The 21,246-nt window shown below is 41.6% G+C and overlaps 1 protein-coding gene across 2 annotated transcripts in view; it reads left to right on the top strand.

Annotated features, from left to right (window-relative positions):
* The first annotated feature begins 11,162 nt into the window (after window positions 1–11,162).
* Window positions 11,163–21,246, top strand: part of LOC109907814 (guanine nucleotide-binding protein G(s) subunit alpha) — a 31,831-nt gene continuing 21,747 nt past the window's right edge. The window contains exons 1-4 of one of the 2 annotated variants that reach the window (XM_031793990.1): window positions 11,163–12,531; window positions 14,277–14,349; window positions 17,156–17,210; window positions 17,398–17,517. In XM_031793990.1, coding sequence (XP_031649850.1) covers window positions 12,393–12,531; window positions 14,277–14,349; window positions 17,156–17,210; window positions 17,398–17,517 — 387 coding nt within the window. In that variant the 5' untranslated portion in view covers window positions 11,163–12,392. The remainder of the gene's footprint in view (window positions 12,532–14,276; window positions 14,350–17,155; window positions 17,211–17,397; window positions 17,518–21,246) is intronic. The other variant, XM_020506042.2, reaches the window with a different exon arrangement.

Genomic DNA, 21,246 nt, shown 5'->3' on the forward strand with positions numbered 1-21,246 from the left:
ACAGGTACAAAATAATCTATATCCACAGTAAAACGAGTCCTATATCGACATAACCTGAAAGGCCACTCAGCAAGGAAGAGGCCAGTGCTCAAAAAACGCTATAAAAAAGCCAGACTACGGTTTGCAACTGCACATGGAGACAAAGATCGTACTTTCTGGAGAAATGTCCTCTGGTCTGATGAAATAAAAATAGAACTGTTTGGCCATAATGACCATCATTATGTTTGGAGGAAAAAGGGGGAGGCTTGCAAGCCGAAGAACACCATCCCAACCGTAAAACATGGGGGTGGCAGCATCATGTTTTGGGGGTGCTTTGGAGGCCTACAAAATTCACAAACTTATTGTGGGAAGCTTGTGGGAGGCTACCCGAAACGTTTGACCAAAGTTAAACAATTTAAAGGCATTGAAGGCAATGCTACCAAATACTAATTGAGTGTATGTAAACTTCTGACCCACTGGGAATGTGATGAAAGATATAAAACCTGAAATAAATCATTCTCTCTACTATTATTCTGACATTTCACATTTTTAAAATGAAGTGGTGATCCTAACTGACTTAAGACAGGGAATTTGTACTCTGATTAAATGTCAGGAATGATGAAAAACTGAGTTTAAATGTATTTGGCTAAGGTGTATGTAAACTTCCAACTTCACTGTAGATATACACCTGTTCTGAAAGGCCCCAGAATCTACCACACCACTAAGCAAGGGGCACCACCAAGCAAGCGGCACCACGAAGACCAAGGAACTCTCCAAACAGGTCAGGGGACAAAGTTGTGGAGAAGTACAGATCAGGGTTGGATTATTTTTTTTAAATCGGAAACTTTGAACATCCCACGGAGCACCATTCAATCCATTATTAAAAAACGGAATGGATATGGCACCACAACAAACCTGCCAAGAAAGGACCGCCCACCAAAACTCATGGACCAGGCAAGTAGCGCATTAATCAGAGAGGCAACAAAGAGACCCAAGATAACCCTGAAGGAGCTGCAAAGCTCCACAGCGGAGATTGGAGTATCTGTCCATATGACTACTTTAAGCTGTACGCTCCACAGAGCTGTGCTTTACAGAAGAGTGGGCAGAAAAAAAGCCATTGCTTAAAGAAAGAAATAAGAAAACACGTTTGGTGTTTGCCAAAGGGCATGTGGGAGACTCCCAAACATATGGAAAAGGTACTCGGGTCAGATGAGACTAAAATTGAGCTTTTTGGCCATCAAGGAAAACGCTATGTCTAACCCCTTTCATCACCACCAAGAACACCATCCCCACAGTGAAGCATGGTGTTGGCAGCATCATGCTGTGGGGATGTTTTCATTGGCATTGGAAACTGGTCAGAATTGAAGGAATGATTGATGGCGCTAAAAACAGGGAAAATCTTGAGGGAAACCTGTTTCAGTCTTCCAGAGATTTGAGACTGGGATCTGAGAATCTGTGGTATGACTTAAAGTTTGCTGTACACCAGCGGTACCCATCCACCTTGAAGGAGATGGAAAAGTTTTGCCTTGAAGAATGGGCAAAAATCCCAGTGGCTAGATGTGCCAAGCTTATAGAGACATACCCCAAGAGACTTGCAGCTGTAATTGGTGCAAAAGGTGGCTCTACAAAGTATTGACTTTTGGGGGGTGAATAGTTACGCATATAATGTGGTGTGTGCTGGTGGCAGGGAAGTCAGGCGCAGGAGAATGAACTTGGTAAAAACAGAGCTGTTTAATAAACATCAAAACCTCCGAAAACCAAAGTATACAAAATAGCAAATAGAGGGTTCAAAACCCGTCGCCCACCAGAAATAACAATAAACACCTACATACAACAAACAATCTCCGACCAGCACATGAGGGGAAACAGAGGGTTAAATACACAACATGCAATTGATGGGATTGGAACCAGGTGTGTAGGAAGACAAGACAAAACCAATGAAAAATGAAAAATGGATCAATGATGGCTAGAAGGTCGGTGACGTCGACCGCCGAACACAGCCCGAACAAGGAGAGGGACCAACTTCGGCAGAAGTCGTGTCAACGCACACTCAAGTTTTCAGCTTTTTAAAATCTTATTTCTTAATATTTTGCATCTTCAAAGTGGTAGGCATGTTGTGTAAATCAAATGATACAACCCCCCCAAAAATCTATTTTAATTCCAGGTTGTAAGGCAATAAAATGTGAAAAATGCCAAGAGGGGTGAATACTTTCGCAAGCTACTGTACATCAATGTTTTTGTCTGAGACTATCCGGAACATATCCCAGTCCATGTGATCAAAAATATCTTGAAGCGTGGAATCCGATTGGTCAGACCAGCGTTGGATAGACCTGAGCACGGATGTTACCTGTTTTAGTTTCTATCTATAGGCTGGGAGCAACAAAATTGGGTCATGGTCAGATTTGTCGAATGCAGGGCGGGGGAGGGCTTTGTATGCACTGCGGAAGTTAGAGTAGCAATGATCCAGAATTCAACCAGCTTGTGTCGCGCATTTGATATTCTGATAGAATTTAGGAAGTGTTGTTCTCAGGTTAGCTTTGTTAAAATCCCCAGCTACAATAAATGCAGCCTCATGATGTATGGTTTCCAGTTTACAAAGAGTCCAGTGAAGTTCTTTCAGGGCCAACGAGGTATCTGCTTGGGGGGGATATACACGGCTGTGACTATAATCGAAGAGAATTCTCTTGGAAGAAAATGTGGTCTGCATTTGATTGTAAGGAATTCTAGGTCAGGTGAACAAAAGGATTTGAGTTCCTGTATGTTGTTGTGATTACACCATGAGTTGTTAATCATAAGGCATACACCCCCACCCTTCTTCTTACCAGAGAGATGTTTGTTTCTGTCGGCGCGACACATGAAGAAACTGGGTGGCTGTACTGACTCTGACAACATATCCAGAGTGAGCCATGTTTCCGTGAAACAGGGAATGTTACAATCTCTGATGTCTCTCTGGAAGGCAACTCGTGCCCTAATTTCGTCCACCTTGTTATCTAGAGATTGGACGAGTAATATGCTCGGAAGTGGTGGATGGTTTGCTCACCTTCTGAGTCTTACCAGTAGGCCGCTCCGTCTGCCTCTCCTGTGGCGACCGCGTTGTTTTGGGTCGGCCTCTGGGATAAGATCCCATGTCCAGGGGGGAGGTTCGAACGAAGGATCCGCTTCGGGAAAGATGTATTCCTGGTCATAATGTTGGTAAGTTGACATCGCTTTTATATCCACTAGTTCTTCCCAGCTGTATATAATAACACTTGAGATTTTCTGGTCTAACAATGTAAGAAATAATACATTAAAAAAACAAATAACTGCATAGTTTCCTAAGTACCTGAAGCGAGGCGACCATCTCTGTTGGCGTCAATTGAGATGGTTTGGAATGAGTTGGACCACAGAGCGAAGGAAAAGCAGCCAACAAGTGCTCAGCATATGTGGGAACTCCTTCAAGATGTTGGAAAAGCATTCAAGATGAAGCTGGTTGAGAGAATGCCAAGAGTGTGCAAAGCTGTCATCAAGGCAAAGGGTGGCTATTTGAAGAATCTCAAATATAATATTTTTTTTTGATTAAAACACTTATATAGAACATATATATTTGTTTAACACTTTTTTGGTTACTACATGATTCCATATGTGTTATTTCATAGTTGTGATGTCTTCACTATTATTCTACAATGTAGAAAACAGTAAAAATTAAGAAAAACCCTTGAATGAGTAGGTGTTCTAAAACTTTTGACCAGTAGTATATATTTTTTACAAAAGTGGTGCACTGGGCCTTTAATAGTTTAATAGTCCTGTATTAGTGGACCGATATAGCCGTCTACAGAGCCAGGATGGGCAAAACGATTTGTCCAGTCCCCCCCTCCAGCAAGAAAAAAAACGCAGCACCCCCACCCCCAAACGACTTCCCGCAGCTATGGAAATTCACAGGACACAGTGTGATTTAGGTCATTACTAATCGTTGTATGTGTTACAGGATTTGGTTTTCCCATTTATATCTTGAGGTAGGACGTTAGCAAGTTAGGCACATCAATTGTCTATCAATCAAATGTATTTATAAAACCCTTTTTACATCAGCAGATGTCACAAAGTGCTAAGCAGAAACCCAACCTAAAACCCTAAACAGCAAGCAATGCAGATGTAGAAGCATGGTGTCACATCTGTCACATCACGTTAGTATGTGTTACACCTGTGCTGGCTTGTCGTCTTCTTCTTTGGGATTGGGTTGGCGGATAGCATCCAATGTTCAAGGTGCATACACCGCCACCTACTGTACTGGAGTGTGAGGCCAGTCACAGCCTAACTACATTAAATTATTTTCATTAGTCCTGTTGCTCAAAGAAAGTGAAATGCAGGCCAAGACACCACATCCCTCCCCTTTCCTCCCGCCACTACACCAACCAAACCCCAAACTCATCCAGCCTCTCTCCCTATGTAAATCATAGAATTAACTAAATATAAAAACATGCTCCATTGTTTTATCCACTGAACACTCATCACACAGACCTGTTTCATGTCTCCCAATCATCCACAACATGGCATTCAAACCTGTATGCCCTAATCAGAGTGTACTACACACAACTTCCTCTCTCCTACATTCAGTGGTGTAAAGTATTGAAGTAAAATTACAACTTAAGTAGTTTTTTGGAGTATCTGTACTTTACTATTTATATTTCTGACATATTTTACTTCACTATATTCCTAAAGACAATTATGTACTTTTTTCCTGACACCCAAAAGTACTGGTTTTTTAATGCTTAGCAGGACAGGAAAATTGTGTAATTTACACACTTATCAAGAGAACATCCCTGGTCATCCATACTGATGATCTGGCGGACTCACTAAACACATGCTTCGTTTGTAAATTATGTCTGTGTATTGGAGCATACCTCTGGCTATCCGTACATTTAAAAAGCAAGAAAATGGTGCAGTCTGGTTTGCTTAATATAAGAAATTTGACATTATTTATACTTTTACTTTTGATACTTAAGTATATTTTGGCAATAACATTTACTTTTGATACTTACCTATATTTAAAACCAAATACTTGTAGACTTCTACTCACGAGGATTTTACTGGGTGACTTTTCAAATGTTCTATTAAGGTATCTTTATATTTACTCAAGTACGACAATTGGGTACTTTTTCCACCACTGACTACATCCCATACTCCCACCTCTGCCTTTACTGACAATAGAATTGCCTCCCCTTCAGTGGCGATTTTAGCATGTAAATCTTGTTTGGGAAAAAAATAAAATAAGTGGGATGCATGCCAGCAAATCCACTACACTACACAACACAACACTAAACAATACATGAATTGCACTATAACGGTGATAAATGGTGCCCACAAACCTACATAAAGCTGTTCCAACAGCGGTCCCAACACCTTACCACTTCTACACCTGGCTATCAGCGGAGCCTTGTCTGGCAGGGAAACAGTTCATTCAGCCTCATTTACTGCCTTTTTAAAAAACATAGCTGATACGGCTGACTTTCTTAAACAAATATGGTTTCTAATGACAATTGAGATGTACAAACTATAGCATAAGGGGACGACAAGCGGATAAGAGGCAATCCGTAATTTCAATTAAGACATTAATGAGCGCGCTAGGACGGACATAACGTTAGTCAATATAACTATCTGTTTAGCACTTTCGAAATATACAGCGACAGAATTCAGAACATGGGCAGTTCTTACAGTGCTCTCCCTGCACACCAAGTCGGAACCGTAAGATAAATAAAGGGGACATATAAGCAGACAATGAAAACTCCTACTGTCACGACTTCCGCCGAAGTCTGTCCCTCTCCTTGTTCCGGCGGCGTTCGGCAGTTGACGTCACCGGTCTTCTAGCCATCGCCGCTCCACCTATCATTTTCCATTTGTTTTGTCTTGTTTTCTCGCACACCTGGTTCACATTCCCTCATCAGACTAAATGTATATTACCCTCTGTTTCCCCCATGTCTGTGTGTGGAATTGTTCTTTGTGTAGGGTGTTACGCTACAGGCTGGCTTGCGCTAGGTTTGTTTCAAACCTAGGTTTGTTTGTTTTGTTTAATCCAGTTCATGTTACTGTGGTTGTGCTTTGTGCTGCCTCGCCTGTGCCTTTGGGCCAGGGTGTATAATAAAGTTCTCCTGTTATCACCCATCTCTGCTCTCCTGTGCCTGACTTCCTAGCAACCAGTCACTCACCCCGTTACACCTACAGTATTCAATGATTACATTTCTCTAAAACAGGTTATAGGCTACAGTAGAACAGTCAGAACAGTAGGCGACATTAAGAGGGGTAAATTATAATAAAAATTAGGGTGAGACACATGGGCTACTAACATCTTACTACATAGCATACACTTAGTATTACTTTCTTTGCTACAGTATACATATCTCCCTGGCATATTACATCATTTATGCAGCAGCATACAATACATTTTTGGACTCAATTTGTTGTGCTGTGCTCACTTAAACAGGAATGTGGCACGGTCCTTCATGGGAAAATTTTGTCATCAAAGTCTGCATTCTCTGTATTTATGGTGCTTTCAAAACAACTGGAGGCCAGATTAACAAATCCAAGTTGGATGAACGTTCAAAATGTATTTTCCCAGTCGGAACTTGTTTACTCCTGACTTCCCAGTTGTCTTGAACTCACTGAAGTGAAGTCAAGATTTCGCATTTCCGAGTTAATAGTTGTTTTGAGTGCGACGACAGAAATTATGCTTCATTGACAGCACGGCCAATGTTGAATGTTTGTCATTGTAAACATGGAAAAAAGCCCCTTAATCCCAGATTTGGGACCACACTGCCACTGTCACTGATTCCTTCCAAACCACTCATTGAATTTGCGATTTCCTTGTTGTGTAATGTTTATATGTCCAATGAGATACGTTTTATCTATAATTTCTCTTCATTATTTCTCTTCATATGACAAAGATTAAAAAGGATTTGCCAGTAGATTGTTAACTTGATTCATGATGATGAGTGCTAGCTAAGATTGTGAAAGTATGATGTTGACATGATCAGTCCAATCAAAGCTACTGTACGTATAACGTGAATTGACGTAATTTTATCTGTGGCCAATGACCTTGAGCCTTCTTGCATGGGTACTTCTAATGTAACACCCGAAGGGCTAGAATTTTCAATGTCTCCTCTTTTTCTTCACCTTTATTTAACCAGGTAGGCAAGTTGAGAACAAGTTCTCATTTACAATTGCGACCTGGCCAAGATAAAGCAAAGCAGTTCGATACATACAACGACACAGAGTTACACATGTAGTAAAACAAACATACAGTCAATAATACAGTAGAAAAATAAGTCTATATATGATGTGAGAAAATGAGGTGAGAAAAGGGAGGTAAAGGCCATGGTGGCGAAGTAAATACAATATAGCAAGTAAAACACTGGAATGGTAGATTTGCAGTGGAAGAATGTGCAAAGTAGAAATAGAAATAATGGGGTGCAAAGGAGCAAAATAAATAAATAAATAAATACTGTAGGGGAAGAGGTAGTTGTTTGGGCTAAATTATAGATGGGCTATGCACAGGTGCAGTAATATGTGAGCTGCTCTGACAGCTGGTGCTTAAAGCTAGTGAGGGAGATAAGTGTTTCCAGTTTCAGAGATTTTTGTAGTTGGTTCCAGTCATTGGCAGCAGAGAACTGGAAGGAGAGGCGGCCAAAGGAAGAATTGGTTTTGGGGGTGACCAGAGAGATATACCTTCTGGAGTGCGTGCTACAGGTGGGTGCTGCTATGGTGACCAGCGAGCTGAGATAAGGTTGGACTTTACCTAGCAGGGTCTTGTAGATGACCTGGAGCCAGTGGGTTTGGCGACGAGAATGAAGCGAGGGCCAGCCAATAAGAGCGTACAGGTCGCAGTGGTGGATAGTATATGGGGCTTTGGTGACAAAATGGATGGCACTGTGATAGACTGCATCCAATTTATTGAGTAGGGTATTGGAGGCTATTTTGTAAATGACATCGCCGATGTCGAGGATCGGTAGGATGGTCAGTTTTACGAGGGTATGTTTGGCAGCATGAGTGAAGGATGCTTTGTTGCGAAATAGCAAGCCAATTCTAGATTTAACTTTGGATTGGAGATGTTTGATGTGAGTCTGGAAGGAGAGTTTACAGTCTAACGAGACACCTAGGTATTTGTAAAGTTCTCATGAGTGACAGAACACTGAGCCAATCACAGCGCAACGCTCTGTATTTTCTGCTGGCTTGCCCCACCGCCACAGAAAGCACAGAAAGCACTGAGCTAGGGGCCCTGCCCCACCTGCCCTGAATGATGGGTCGGCACTGCTCCCCTTACTACTAGCATCACACTCCCTTTTCAAAAGATTGAGCCCTTTTGCCCGGATCAATGACTTCTCTGCGGCACAGTGGGACCTGAATATCTACCCCGCTGGCTTGTCATCTCGTTAGTCAGAAGGTGATATTTAACAGTCGCTGGCCCAGTGTTCCAGTTAGCTGGGGAGATGTGGAGGGTTAACACCTTTAGTTGCCTCTCCCTATTTGATTTCTTTATTCCATATTTCCTATTTTTGTTTTTTGCTCCACTTTTTAGTTTGCTTCCTGTCTAAGTTTGATGTGAGTTTTAATTTTGTTCGCAACTCTTGGGCAAATTTAGTGGGAAATCATGGTGGGTATATCTTTTAGGTTCCAGTTGTTGTTGCTGGTCAACTTTCAGTGCACACACGCATGAGTCTTTTTCAGAACCCCTCCTAGAACCCCACCTGTTTCGTTTTGGTTTTGAATGGCTCTTTGTTAGTTCCCCCTTCAGTTTGAGTGACAATTTCTTGTTTCTTGCTGGGGAATGTAACACATGTGACATAAAACGGGATCATTTCACGAACACCACGACTTAGATAGACTACTTATGCCTGTTCATAAATCCTACATGTTATCCATATGGAGCATAACACAGCATTATTAATGTGTGCGGTAAAATGTTACAGAAAGGGACTCCCATCTGTTCTGCTGACGGACCACAGTTAGTATGACAGTTTCTCTAATTGACCCCAAAGCCCAACAGAGGGAACAGGTCAACAGCACCAATACACCCCAGAGCCCACCTCAATACCTAGAGGATGGGGGGGGTACATACAAGATCTCACTAGGGCTTTTAGGGCCTTTCAGTGAGTGTCCACTCTGGAGCTTATCATGCACTCACCACCAGAGAAGTCCATCCACCCATGCTCATGTTAGCATCAATAGGCATGTATTGGCTAACCTTCCTGATAGCCACTATAGCACAGGTGCGGTTGTAAATGTTCATAAACGTGTGAAGCACAAACCGCTTTACAAACCTAGATCTTTGGTTGGGTCTTTTACCCATTTATTAGGAGCAAAATACAGCAATTGTTCCATGCTAGTTACCGTAGCGCATGTCATAGTTCCAAAGGTGTTACATTAGTATTTATTTATTATGAAACAAAATGATTGTCACATACATAGGTGCAGTGAAATGTATCAGCCATAGTATTATGGTGCCCCTGGAGCATATTAGGATGAAGTGAACTGCTCAAGGGCGCATCGACAAATGTTTCACCTTGGTAACCTTTCGCTTACTGGTCCAACACTCTAATCGCCCTAAAAAAAAAAGTATATTGTCACATGCTCTTATGTAAGAATTTATAAAGAGTTCAGAACCGGCAGTGGACATGCTAAATTAATTATGCATCTTTACTATCTGGTTAACTGTGTGCCTAATAATGTGTCCAGTGACCCATGACCCAACATAGTGTGCCCTCTAGTGTACAAATTAAGTGGAACATTCAAACCCCCGACAAACTACAGATGCAACAACGAAATAAGTAAGCCCAAATCTCTCCTACAAGGCATACACTTTTGAGGGATAAAATGAATGTACAAATAATGCAAAATGCGGTGAATTTAATATAAAAAGTGTTCAATATTAAACGATAAACAGTCTTTCTCAACCCAATTCATGATATCTAGTCAAGTCTTCCATACACTTTCTGACAAATGAATTTGCACATTACATCATGAATAACTGGAGTAAGGATAGAATAGGGTGTGTTTGTGGACTTTTATCATATACTGAAACTGTCTTTGTACAATAAAGCGCGTGAAAGCTAGTAAGGATGTGAACGGTAGTACCTTGTTTACAACCAAGTTACTGCTGCCATCTAGTGCTGAGAAGATGTGACAGCAACAGAGGCTAAAGCCATCACAGACCTCAAAGCAACACATTATCACAACGCAGGGTGACCATGGCATAGAAGTCATGAGACGTTGATGAATGTGAACACCAGCACATCAAGAACATACTACTAGAGCATCTCTGATTCAAATAACTTTCAAACACCACTGGGGATGACAAAACTATGTATACTGAGATTCTGAGTCAATGCGGAGAATAATGGACCGGGAAATATTGGATGACAGTCTAAATACAGAGAACTGGCCAAATGGAATTCCAGGAAGACATTGAATAAAGCAATCTAAACAATGACAGTGACACACCCAAGAGACTATTTGCATCTCCAAATACAGCCCAGTAAATTAGTTCATTATAGAAAGCATGAGTCATACTCAGATTTGGAGATCTGACGTGATCAAGTTTTAGAATGTGACCAGGGGGTGTCAGTGAAAGGCTTTGTCATGCGGGTAAGAATGTCCCCCCAAATTGGACACATGTTCAATCCCAAATGTAGCCTACTCAATCGGAGTATACAGTTGGGATTTGGATAAACCTGGGATTGGAATTCAGAATACTAATTCAATAGTTACATGCTGAAGTGGCAGAACTCCATCCATCTGGTCAGCCTATCTGTAACCTCTGGGTGTACAGATGAAGACAGGTTTCAGGGCATACCATTTCATTTCCAGCCTAGTAATAAAGAATAAATTAGGATTATAATCTGCAATTGAAAAAACACCCCTGTGACAAGGCCTACCAACCTCATATAGTCCTAGGTTTTTAGAAGCATAAACAAACAGGCTTTCGTGGTCCCGTTGGAATAATGATTAACAACTGGAAACATGTGTTTTATAATCAATGTGGTAGCCTAATTTAGTGCCACTGCGCGTCCAAACATCCCAAAAATAAAAAGAGAGTGACTCCGGTGGCCCCGTGTTAAGGGTCTTGGGTCGCAATCTGTTCTTTCTTTGAAGAGGGCGCCGTTTTCTCTGCAGAATTTCGGCATGCTGACGTTCTGTGGAGTCATGTGATGAAGCGCTGGTCCTTCCCAGGGTTCACTGAGCGCCGTTTGCCCCACCCCATCTATCTCATATACTGTTCCCGAAGAGAACATTTATACCTTCAAGAATTGCTTATACGCGTGTTTAATCATCTTCCACGACCAGTCCAGGAGGGAACTGTCTTCATCGTGGAATGTGTTAGTGCAACACGTCATATTTATGAATGTATATGCACATGTAAACTCTACCATTCGAGTTCAGAAGGAATATAAAACTGAGACTGACAGCGGGCTATACCTGCAAGGAACGGGACAATTCGAAGGATTTTCGTGTTTTCGTCATGTTTAGAAGAATCAGAACCCATTTAAGATTTTATTGGGGGCTATCTGAGCGCTATTAGGAGCCTTGCTGATGTGAGGAGGGATACACATTTCGGCAACAAAAGAAAAGACAGCGAAGGGCCTTTGGATTGAGAAAAAACAGCAAGGAACAGCCATCACAGAAACGGGGGAAAATCACGAAAATTGAATTATTTTGGGGATCTAAACTGAACCGGACTCACCGTTTAGATCGAGGATCATATTGTGGATATAAAAATGAGTTAAATGAAGACGGAAGCAAGGGAAATATTACACATGTAGTTCGTTAAGTGTAAATATATATATATATTTTTCCTCCAGTCTACAGTCTCTGCGCGTAGAAAGGCCGCAGGAAATACGCCTTTTCCCAAAGAGATGTTTATTCTAACCCGTGTCAAAAAAGATCCGGGTCAAATTTTACAGTCGCGTTTTTGTGCTATACCGATTTTCGGTCTCTGTCACAGGCAACAGTGAGACGTGAGACCCGTGCCGTTCGTGAGCTGAAAATAGGCTTTTTATCCTCTCTTCAATTGAATGTGAGCGAGGCAAAACCCTCAATCAACCTTTAAACCTGTGGATGGTCATCTATATCGGCATATAAAAGCTGTACGTGAAGAAAGAAAAAGCCTAATAGAATTGACCAAACTGAGAGGACGGCCTGGGTATCGTCATCAACAGTCTCCTGCCCTCTTTGACAGTAATATCAGTTGAAAAAGACGCATTATATACACACATACTTACAAACGCAATAGGACAACGTTTTAAAACAGACGTTAGTTCGACGTAACATTAAACCACAGCCTGTATACATGTCGTTAATATTCGTCTCAATTCCGTCGGTCAACCGAGAGATCTAGGTTAGTTATTTTTCTTCTTCACCTTCCCCCGGACCCACTTTCTTGCGGGAAGATGGGTTGTTTGGGCAACAGTAAGACTGAAGATCAGCGAAATGAGGAGAAGGTACAAAGAGAAGCCAACAAAAAGATAGAGAAACAACTTCAGAAGGACAAACAGCTATATAGAGCAACTCACAGGCTACTACTTTTAGGTAAATGTGAACGGAATCTGATGTGTTGCAGGCAAGGCCTCATTGGCGACATTGTTTCTAATCCTATATTTGATGTGATATAGGATTTAGTTTTCTCTGTAGGCCTTCCTGCTACACAACATAGTAATTGTACTTTTTCAATGTGACATGGTTGCTGGCATGATGTTTCAAGCTGACACGGTGTATCAAAAGATGCAGTTCGACTTGATCCTCTAACGAATAATTGAAGCCTACTCATTGCAACATTTAGTTTATTTTCTTCACATTTTGATACATTATGTCGTAGGCCTGTGTGATTGTAACAGCTCCTGCCTAATCTATATGAAACATGGGTGTTGAGCCTCTACATGTGGGTTGTGGGTGTGCTCTCAGAACAACTATCTGCTTGTACACTTTCAAATCCGTAGGCCTGTGTATTTCGAGGCGGGCCTATGTGCGGAATAATGCAGCGCACTCTTTGAGCATTTCTACCGCTGACACTTCTCTACTCATGGTACTGTAATGTGAAAACAGTCCAAATGTCCTCTCGAAAGGATATTTGATGAGAAAGTGCCTGAGACCTAGTGTGTTGAACGCTATACCAGTATTTCCGTTGGAGAGGAAGTTGTGGTAACTAAAGTAAGCAGAACATAACTCTCATTTAACATTGACTTCTACATACTGCTTTATATAGCACTGTGCCCTTTGCACTTTTCTATGATATGACCATTTTTTTGTTGTACCGTTGTCAAGTTTTCAGATGTTGGCCCCCATTTGTGAGTTTGAATTTTATCAGACAGTGGAGATAAGACATCTGACCCTTAACCAATCATGATACAGCTCTTACCATTTGATATCACTGCTATGGGGGGTAAAAAATATTAGTCATAAATCTATTTGAAATTTAGAGTATAGTTGGTACCTTTTTTTTATGCTTGATTCACACTATAGGGTCAAGCCGAGCTGTACTGGACTAGATGGTTATGCATCTACCACTGGGACTGTGCTGGTAAAGGACAGTGTTAAAAGACAATATTAGAGCCAGTACAGTTCAGGTCTGCCCCATAGGTGTTAGAGAGGATCTGTGATAAAGAACTCCCATAGTTATTCTCACATGGGGAAAGTTCTCAAACCTAGACTAGCCAATCTAAAATAATCTGTCAGACTTGATAGAGGTTTTACGACTTTTGCTTTGTGTTAGCGGTGCACCCCTGGTTATCAGTGAAGCTGTTAATACTGTTGTATTATTAGATTTCAACAGGTTAATATTTCACACATTTATTGACATTTATACTGTGTGTGTGGATTCACCAAACATCCCACTAATTTGAAGTTGTTTGCTTCAGACACGGGTGGAATCACGCTCAAAGGTAGAAGTTGACCCGAACCACATCAGTTTATCCAACTTAAATCCCAACCTTAACTGACTGGAGAATACAACTATATCTGACCAGAGGTTAAAGGGCAACTTTTTCCAACTCCTGGCCTCTGTTGCTGCTGTGTGAGACCTCAGTCAAGTGGCATAATAACCTGTTTCAATTAGAACTGTTCTGATCATGTTTATTTCACAGATTTAAAATGCTCGACTATTCCTTTCAACATGTCTCTCTTTACAACAATTTTTTTTGTTGATGCATCACATTCCAAATGACCATCCTCGGTTGGCTGTCGGGATCGGGCATTGCCCTGTACTCTCTGAAATGTGTCTAACCACCGCTCTCGTTCTCCATCTCTTGTTCGCTCTTTCACTCTATACCTCTACACAGGGGCTGGTGAGTCAGGGAAGAGCACCATAGTGAAGCAGATGCGAATCCTCCATGTGAATGGCTTCAATGCAGAGTAAGTATCGTTTTCTACTCCAGGCGACGCTCCTCAACTGCGAATAAAGATCCGGGTTTGAGACGGCCAGAGGGATTGGGGGAGAATCACGGAGGAACCCAGAATGAAAACAGACATTCAAAACACCAACTTGACCCCCGTGGGCATCTTTCATGTATTGGTCTTTCAATACCTGAGTTGTATAATATACACACTAGATGCACCTGTGCAAGAGCACGTGATGGGAGGGTAGTTACAGTTCCCTCAGTTTGAAGATTAGTGCTTCAATAGCCACTATTACTTACTGTCAAGGTGTCTCGTCCTTATGCTATTTTTAAAGTATTGACGGAAATATTAGATTGCGGTTCAAGAATTATCAGTCCGATTGCATGGACTTCCAAAAATGAAAAGCGAATGGAGAGACGAGAAGTCAAACTTCCTTTGGAACAAACTCTGCGGGGTTCAAGCCCTGGTTGGTGACTTGTGCTTTAAGGCCCTAGTGCATTGGTTGGGAGAGGTCTAAGCCCAGGTGAGTAGGTTGGTTGGGGGTTTAGGCCTAAATGTGGAGATGGGTGAGGTTCTATGCCTCCTCAGAATCCCATTTAAGTGCCCAATCAGAATATGATGATCGCATTGAAAAGACAGAAGTCGCATTTTTTGTCTGATTGTGTTCAGATCCGTCTGACCACCTCGTTATCATTGTGTGTATATTTCTCCTCAGTCTGGATGCAATCAGGCTACCAAAAGTGCAAACAATGGGTGACATCCTCAGCACTCCGCCCACAAGTGTCAAGAAAACTTGTTTTGGTAGTGAGAGGCACCTAGCGTGTGAGGAATGTGTTTGCTGGCTTCATGAATGCTAGCCAAATAGCTAATATTAGTTACGCTAACCCCTTTGCAATCCCTTGAGCTTTGCTAGCTGTCTTGCTGGTTAGCTAAAGATGTTAGCTACAGTAGTTAACTACTGCCATCAAGTAGTTGTTGTGTTATATTTAGCCTTTTCCACCGACTGCAGAATGGATACTGGCATTTGAATATAACGCTGGAAAATTAAATCCGGGCACAATGTGGACACGTTTAAATGTAGGTGAAGACACATGACGTGTTCGGAATCTATGATCAGAACTCCATGATCAGAATACAAAAACGTCATTAACTGTCAAGTCTAGACACAGCCTCGGGTGCGTTGGTGGTTTGGGTTTTAGTCCCCAGTTTGTGGGGTTAGGTTTGACGGTTCAGGCTCTGGTGTGGTGAGTGGCTTTGGTTAAATGAGCAAATCAGCACCTAAGGCACCCAGCATTGTGTGACCCATCTCGTGACTCCATAACACTTACACAAGCTGTGTGTGTGTGTGTGTGTGTGTGCGCTCAGATCATCGCTTGGTCACATCCTAGATCCAGGGTGTCAATCATACGGCCCGGGGTAGTTTGACTAAAACATTTGAATAATGATAGAACATAATCAATATACTTTTAAATGACTAAAACCAAATCGAAACTGTGTAGAAATGATAATGAAGAAATGATAATGGACCTACATTATTACCGTTTCTTGACTGTCCAGCTGCTAATAATCACCGACACTAAAGCTAGACAATCGAGGGAGTATCGAAAATTCCCAAAACAATTCATTTTGACGGCGAGGAAATCTAACCGATTTTCAGTGCGGCCCTCTGGACCTCGTTGAAGACTGATCGGTTTGACACCCCTGTCCTAGACATTTCAAACATGAATTGATTAGTTGGATGTGTCTGTGTTAAGTTAACTGTACCCTATATAACTTTAAACGTATGGATTGTATTTCAATGGTATTTTGCAAAGGATAAAAGGCAGGGCGGTGTGTCTGACCTCTTGAGCAAAGTTTCCTCGTCAGTCCTGGGGGAAAGATGCTCTGCAAGGAATTCCTGGATGATGAAGTTTTTTTGCATTCAGTAACATTCATAGATACGGTTCTAGCCCTAATAGCTTGATGGCTCATCCATTTGTGAAACACTGCACCAAAATATATTTATTTTATTTTCTTTGGTACATTTCTTTGACAAAGATGGACACGGATGTATACACTAAACGCATGCTTTCTACTTCAAGTTATTGCCTATTCTCTCTCCACACACACATAAGCGAGCACATGCTACTTTGTAATAGCACGTGATTTTGAATGACCGTCGTGTTGAAAATGTAAACAAGGCCTTCTCGATCTAACCCTCTTGTTTATTGGGTTAGGGGGGATGTCTGTGTGGCTGTTGCCTATTCTCTCGACTTTTCCCTCCTCTCACACCCTTTTCTATCCCTCTCTATCTGTCGGTGTACCTCTTTCACATTCCCTCTCTTACTCCTTCCTTGACTGCTGTTTTGTGTTTTTGATGTAAACTAAATATCAGTGGTAGTGCACAGTCTGTGATGGGTGCTGCTCAGCAAAACGGTTGTTTTACAATTTAGTCGTACATTTGAAGCAGTCTAGTAATGGGCTGTTGCAGCTCGGATACCACTCTTACAATTGGGGTCGTGTTTGACATCGGATCATTTTGTATTTATCGTAGCAGGTAAGAGTATTTTCATTGGAGTGCAATGTAGACACTGGGAGACTGTGACCTGTTTTTCGGTATATGAGTTTCACATAGTTGAAGACGTGTGTGTCAGTCATGAATAATGGCAGGTTCAGAAGGGATGATCGTGAGGTGTAGTGCATGTGCCAGATGTTTCTGGACTATTATCCACGTACATTTTAGTTTTTGTGTTTGCTGTATCAACAATGTATGACCAATTATATTGTAATTTACAACATGGAAGATTGAGCTTTGATGTGTTTGTGGGGGTTTTTTTCGCAGGGAGAAGAAGCAGAAGATTCACGACATCAAGAATAATATTAAAGAAGCTATTGAGGTAAGTTTTCGGTTTGAAGCTTTCATATCACTGTGGGTAGGTAGAATAAATACAATCTAAACAGCTAAGCATGAATCATCAATATTTTATCAATGATTATTGACTATAAGATACCCCAAGACAATCCTGTGTTGTCACCTCGATCTGTATTGATTTTGTGTGTGTGTGTGTGTGTGTCGCTCTTTAGACCATAGTAGCGGCTATGAGTACACTGACGCCTCCCGTTCAGCTCGCCAGTCCACACAACCAATACCGGATCGAATATGTCCTCAATTTAGTCAGTCAGAAGGACTATGAATTCACATCTGTGAGTATGACAATGTTTCTACCACCCACACACAGAACATTATAGATTGTCATGGTCTTTTCATGAATGTACAGTCTATACACGCCTGTGTGAGTAAGCACATTATTTTCTTGTGTGTACCGTGCATGTGCACACACAGTACCAGTCAAAAGTTTGGACACGCCTACTCCTTCCAGGGTTTTTCTTTTCTTTTTACTATTTTCTACATTGTAGAATAATATTGACGACATCAAAACTATGAAATAACACACATGGAATCATGTAGTAACCAAAAAAAGTGTTAAATATATTTGAGATTCTTCAAAGTAGCCACCCTTTGCCTTGATGACAGCTTTGCACACTCTTGGCATTCTCTCAACCAGCTTCTCACACCTGGATTATGGAACATTTGCCTGTTTTATTATTTAAAACATTCTTCAAGCTCTGTCAAATTGGTTGTTGATCATTGCTAGACAACCATTGTCAGGTCTTGCCATAGATCTTCAAGTATATTTAAAAACTAACTCGGCCACTCAGGAACGTTCACTGTCTTCTTGGTAAGCAACCCCAGTGTAGATTTGGCATTGTGTTTTAGGTTACTGTCCTGCTGACAGGTAAATTAATCTCCCAGTGTCTGGTGGAAAGCAGACTGAACTAGGTTTTTGCCTGTGCTTGACTCAATTCCGTTTCTTTTTTTTATCCTGAAAAAGTCCAGAATCCTTAATGATTACAAGCATACCCATAACATGATGCGGCCACGACTATGCTTGAAAATTGGGAGAGTGGTACTCGGTAATGAATTGGATTTGCCCAAAACATAACTGTGTTCAGGACAAAAAGTGAATTGCTTTGCTACATGTTTAGCAGTATTACTTTAGTGCCTTGTTGCAAACAGGATGCATGTTTTGGAATATGTTTATTCTGTACAGGCTTCCTTCTTTTCACTCTGTCAATTAGGTTAGTATTGTGGAGTAACAATGTTCTTGATCCATCCTCAGTTTTCTCCAAACACAGCCACTATTGTAACTGTTTTAAAGTCACCATTGGCCTCATGGTGAAATCCCTGAGCAGTTTCCTTCCTCTCCGGCAACATTGTTAGGAAGGACGACTGTATCTTTGTAGTGACTGAGTGTATTGATACACCATCCAAAGTGCAATTAGTGACTTCATGCTTAAAGGGATATACAATGTCTGCTTTTTTATTTTTTACCCATCTACCAATAGGTGCTTGTCTTTGTGAGGCATTGGAAAACCTCCCTGGTCTTTGTGGTTGAATCTGTGTTTGAAATTCACTGCTCGACTGAGGTTACAGTACAGATAATTAGATTTGTGTAACATTTCGAAAAGCTTGACTCCACTTTGACATTATGGAATATTGTGTGGAGGCTAGTAAACCATTTTAAAATTCAGGCTTTAACACAACAAAATGGCAAGGGGGAGGGGGGGGTCTAGGGGTGTGAATACATTCTAAAGGCACTGTACATGCTGTTCATGTTCCCTTAGGAAGGCCCATCCAGCAGTCCCTGTTGCAGGTGCCAGCCTCATGGTACTGGTAGCTCTGTGGGATGTGGTACAGTAGTAATTAGCAGTTAGGGCCTCTATGGGATGCCTGTTAACTAATGGACTGCCCTGAGGGAAGGCCTGGAGGTCTCTGAGTACCACTGCTTGGTACTGATTGCCTTTTAACACCCCTAAATATCTCTCTGGGACCCACACCTGAACAAACCGAGTGCTTTCTGGTAGGACTTCGCCGGAAGGGACGTAAGGACTCCGTAACAGTTAAGCAGGTAGCAGGGTTCTGGATAAGTCGAAAACAGGCCATTGAATTGCATTTCTAATGGATTTCTCGATGCTTTGGGAACTTAGTTACACGTTGATCACAGGAACCTTGTTGATGTTTTTTTGATTGAATAGTGTGCGCCACCGAACACTGCAAGCCGGTAAAACTCACCGTGGCGCACACTATTCAATAAAAAAAAAACGGTAACAAGGTTCCTGTGATCAATGTGTAACTAAGTTCCCAAAGCATCGAAGTCCATTAGAAATACAATTCAATGGCCTATGTTTTTGACTTATCCAGAACCCTAGGACAGACGACATGTTGTCACTCATCGAAATGAAAACAACCGATTGGTTAATGCTTTGCATATATTTTGCTGTTGCTACGTGTTAATTTAGGTCCACGTAAAAGTCTTCGGCTGATGCAAAGTGATCGGTTACAGTTGAGTGGTTGCATCCCTACCGTTGCACCGTAGACAGTCATTGAAGATCGCTTTGTCTTTCTTCTGGGCCTAGCACACCTGCCATAACATCGCTCTCTGTGTTTGGGTGTGTAGGGCCACATGTGAAGGCGACGTGATTGTCTGCTGCCTTGCTCTGTGGTTTTTGGATCTCTGTGATTTAGAGTCCCCCCAACTCCCCTCCATCAGGAGCTAAGGTCAGACAGTGTAACTCTCTCTCCCTCCCTCCTCTCTGGCACCCCCCAGGGCGGAGAGGAAACCGGTTCTACTGGTCACCTGATCTCAGAGTACACATAGAAAAAAAGAAAGTATGGGGAAAAGGAGGCGGACTTTAGATGTGGGTGTTTCTGGGGGTAGAAGCGGGGGTAGTTTGTACAGTTATCTACTGTCTGGGCTATTCGCTTCTAGTTAATTTAGTGTTTTAAGATGTCGTCTTTGTTGTGGTATGGGGTTTATTTTCAGACAGCTGGTTTCTCGGCTGATGATAATGGGAGTCTTATAGGTTGTCTAAACGCCAATAAAATGTCAGTTTTCTAAAAATGCAAAGCTACCAGGCAACTTCCTTTCCCATGTCTCTCGCTACATGAAGATATTGTAGTAGTGTTGACCATAGAGGTGGAACGCTAGTGAGGAGATTCCCATTCAGCCACATATTGCGCAAGGTTTTTGCGTAGCACGTGCTACGTTATAGATTGCCGTTTTAGAAACCAGGTAAAAGCAACCAGCCATGGAAACGGAGCCATGGCCTTCTGATAAACCTCAACTTGACAATTGTCCCTTTGCTTGAAGAAAAAGAGTTAAAGGAAGATCAAGCTCCCTGTGAAAGGTTTTGTTGTTGCAAAAACAACATTTGTGTATTTGAGAAAGGCCATCCCAAAGGATGAAATGGAAATGATAAAAAAAAGAAGGAAATATGGGTGAGGTTGGCAAATATTTATTTTAGACCTGCCTAATTCTCACTTAAAACATTGTTTTTCTGTGTAATAGGCTAAATCACATCTGTTAACATCTGACTTCGGAGTGATCTATTCTTGCAATTTGTAGTCTATGACATTCCAGATTTAGATATAAGTAGTTTGGATGTAGTGGACTACTTTTTCCAAAGTAACTTTAGTTAATGAAACTACTTTTTTAAAAGGGTAGCCTTAGTGTAACTTCACTTCTTCCAGAGTGAAGTAATTGGCAGCTTGATAAACTGTATTTTCAGAGTAGCTTCCCGAACACTGCAAGCCGGTGAGCGGAGGCAAACAATATAGCACTGAGTTGTGGCCCCAAAGGATTCTGGTTTGGCTGCTGTAATGCAATAAGGAGTTAGCAGGGGAGTTATTTTTCTCTTAAGCGCATGACTGATGATAAAGGAGGACTCTGTTACTAAGACACATAATGAGTGCTATTTTTTTATGGAGTGGATGCAGGGATTTCGGGTAACCCAAGCCAGACAAAAAGTGAGACAAATATTTTGGGCATCGAAAGCTAAATGTTATGTTTGTGTGTGTGTGTGTGGCCCAAT

Source organism: Oncorhynchus kisutch, linkage group LG17 (assembly GCF_002021735.2).
Source record: "Oncorhynchus kisutch isolate 150728-3 linkage group LG17, Okis_V2, whole genome shotgun sequence".
NCBI classification, from domain to species: Eukaryota; Metazoa; Chordata; class Actinopteri; order Salmoniformes; family Salmonidae; genus Oncorhynchus; species Oncorhynchus kisutch.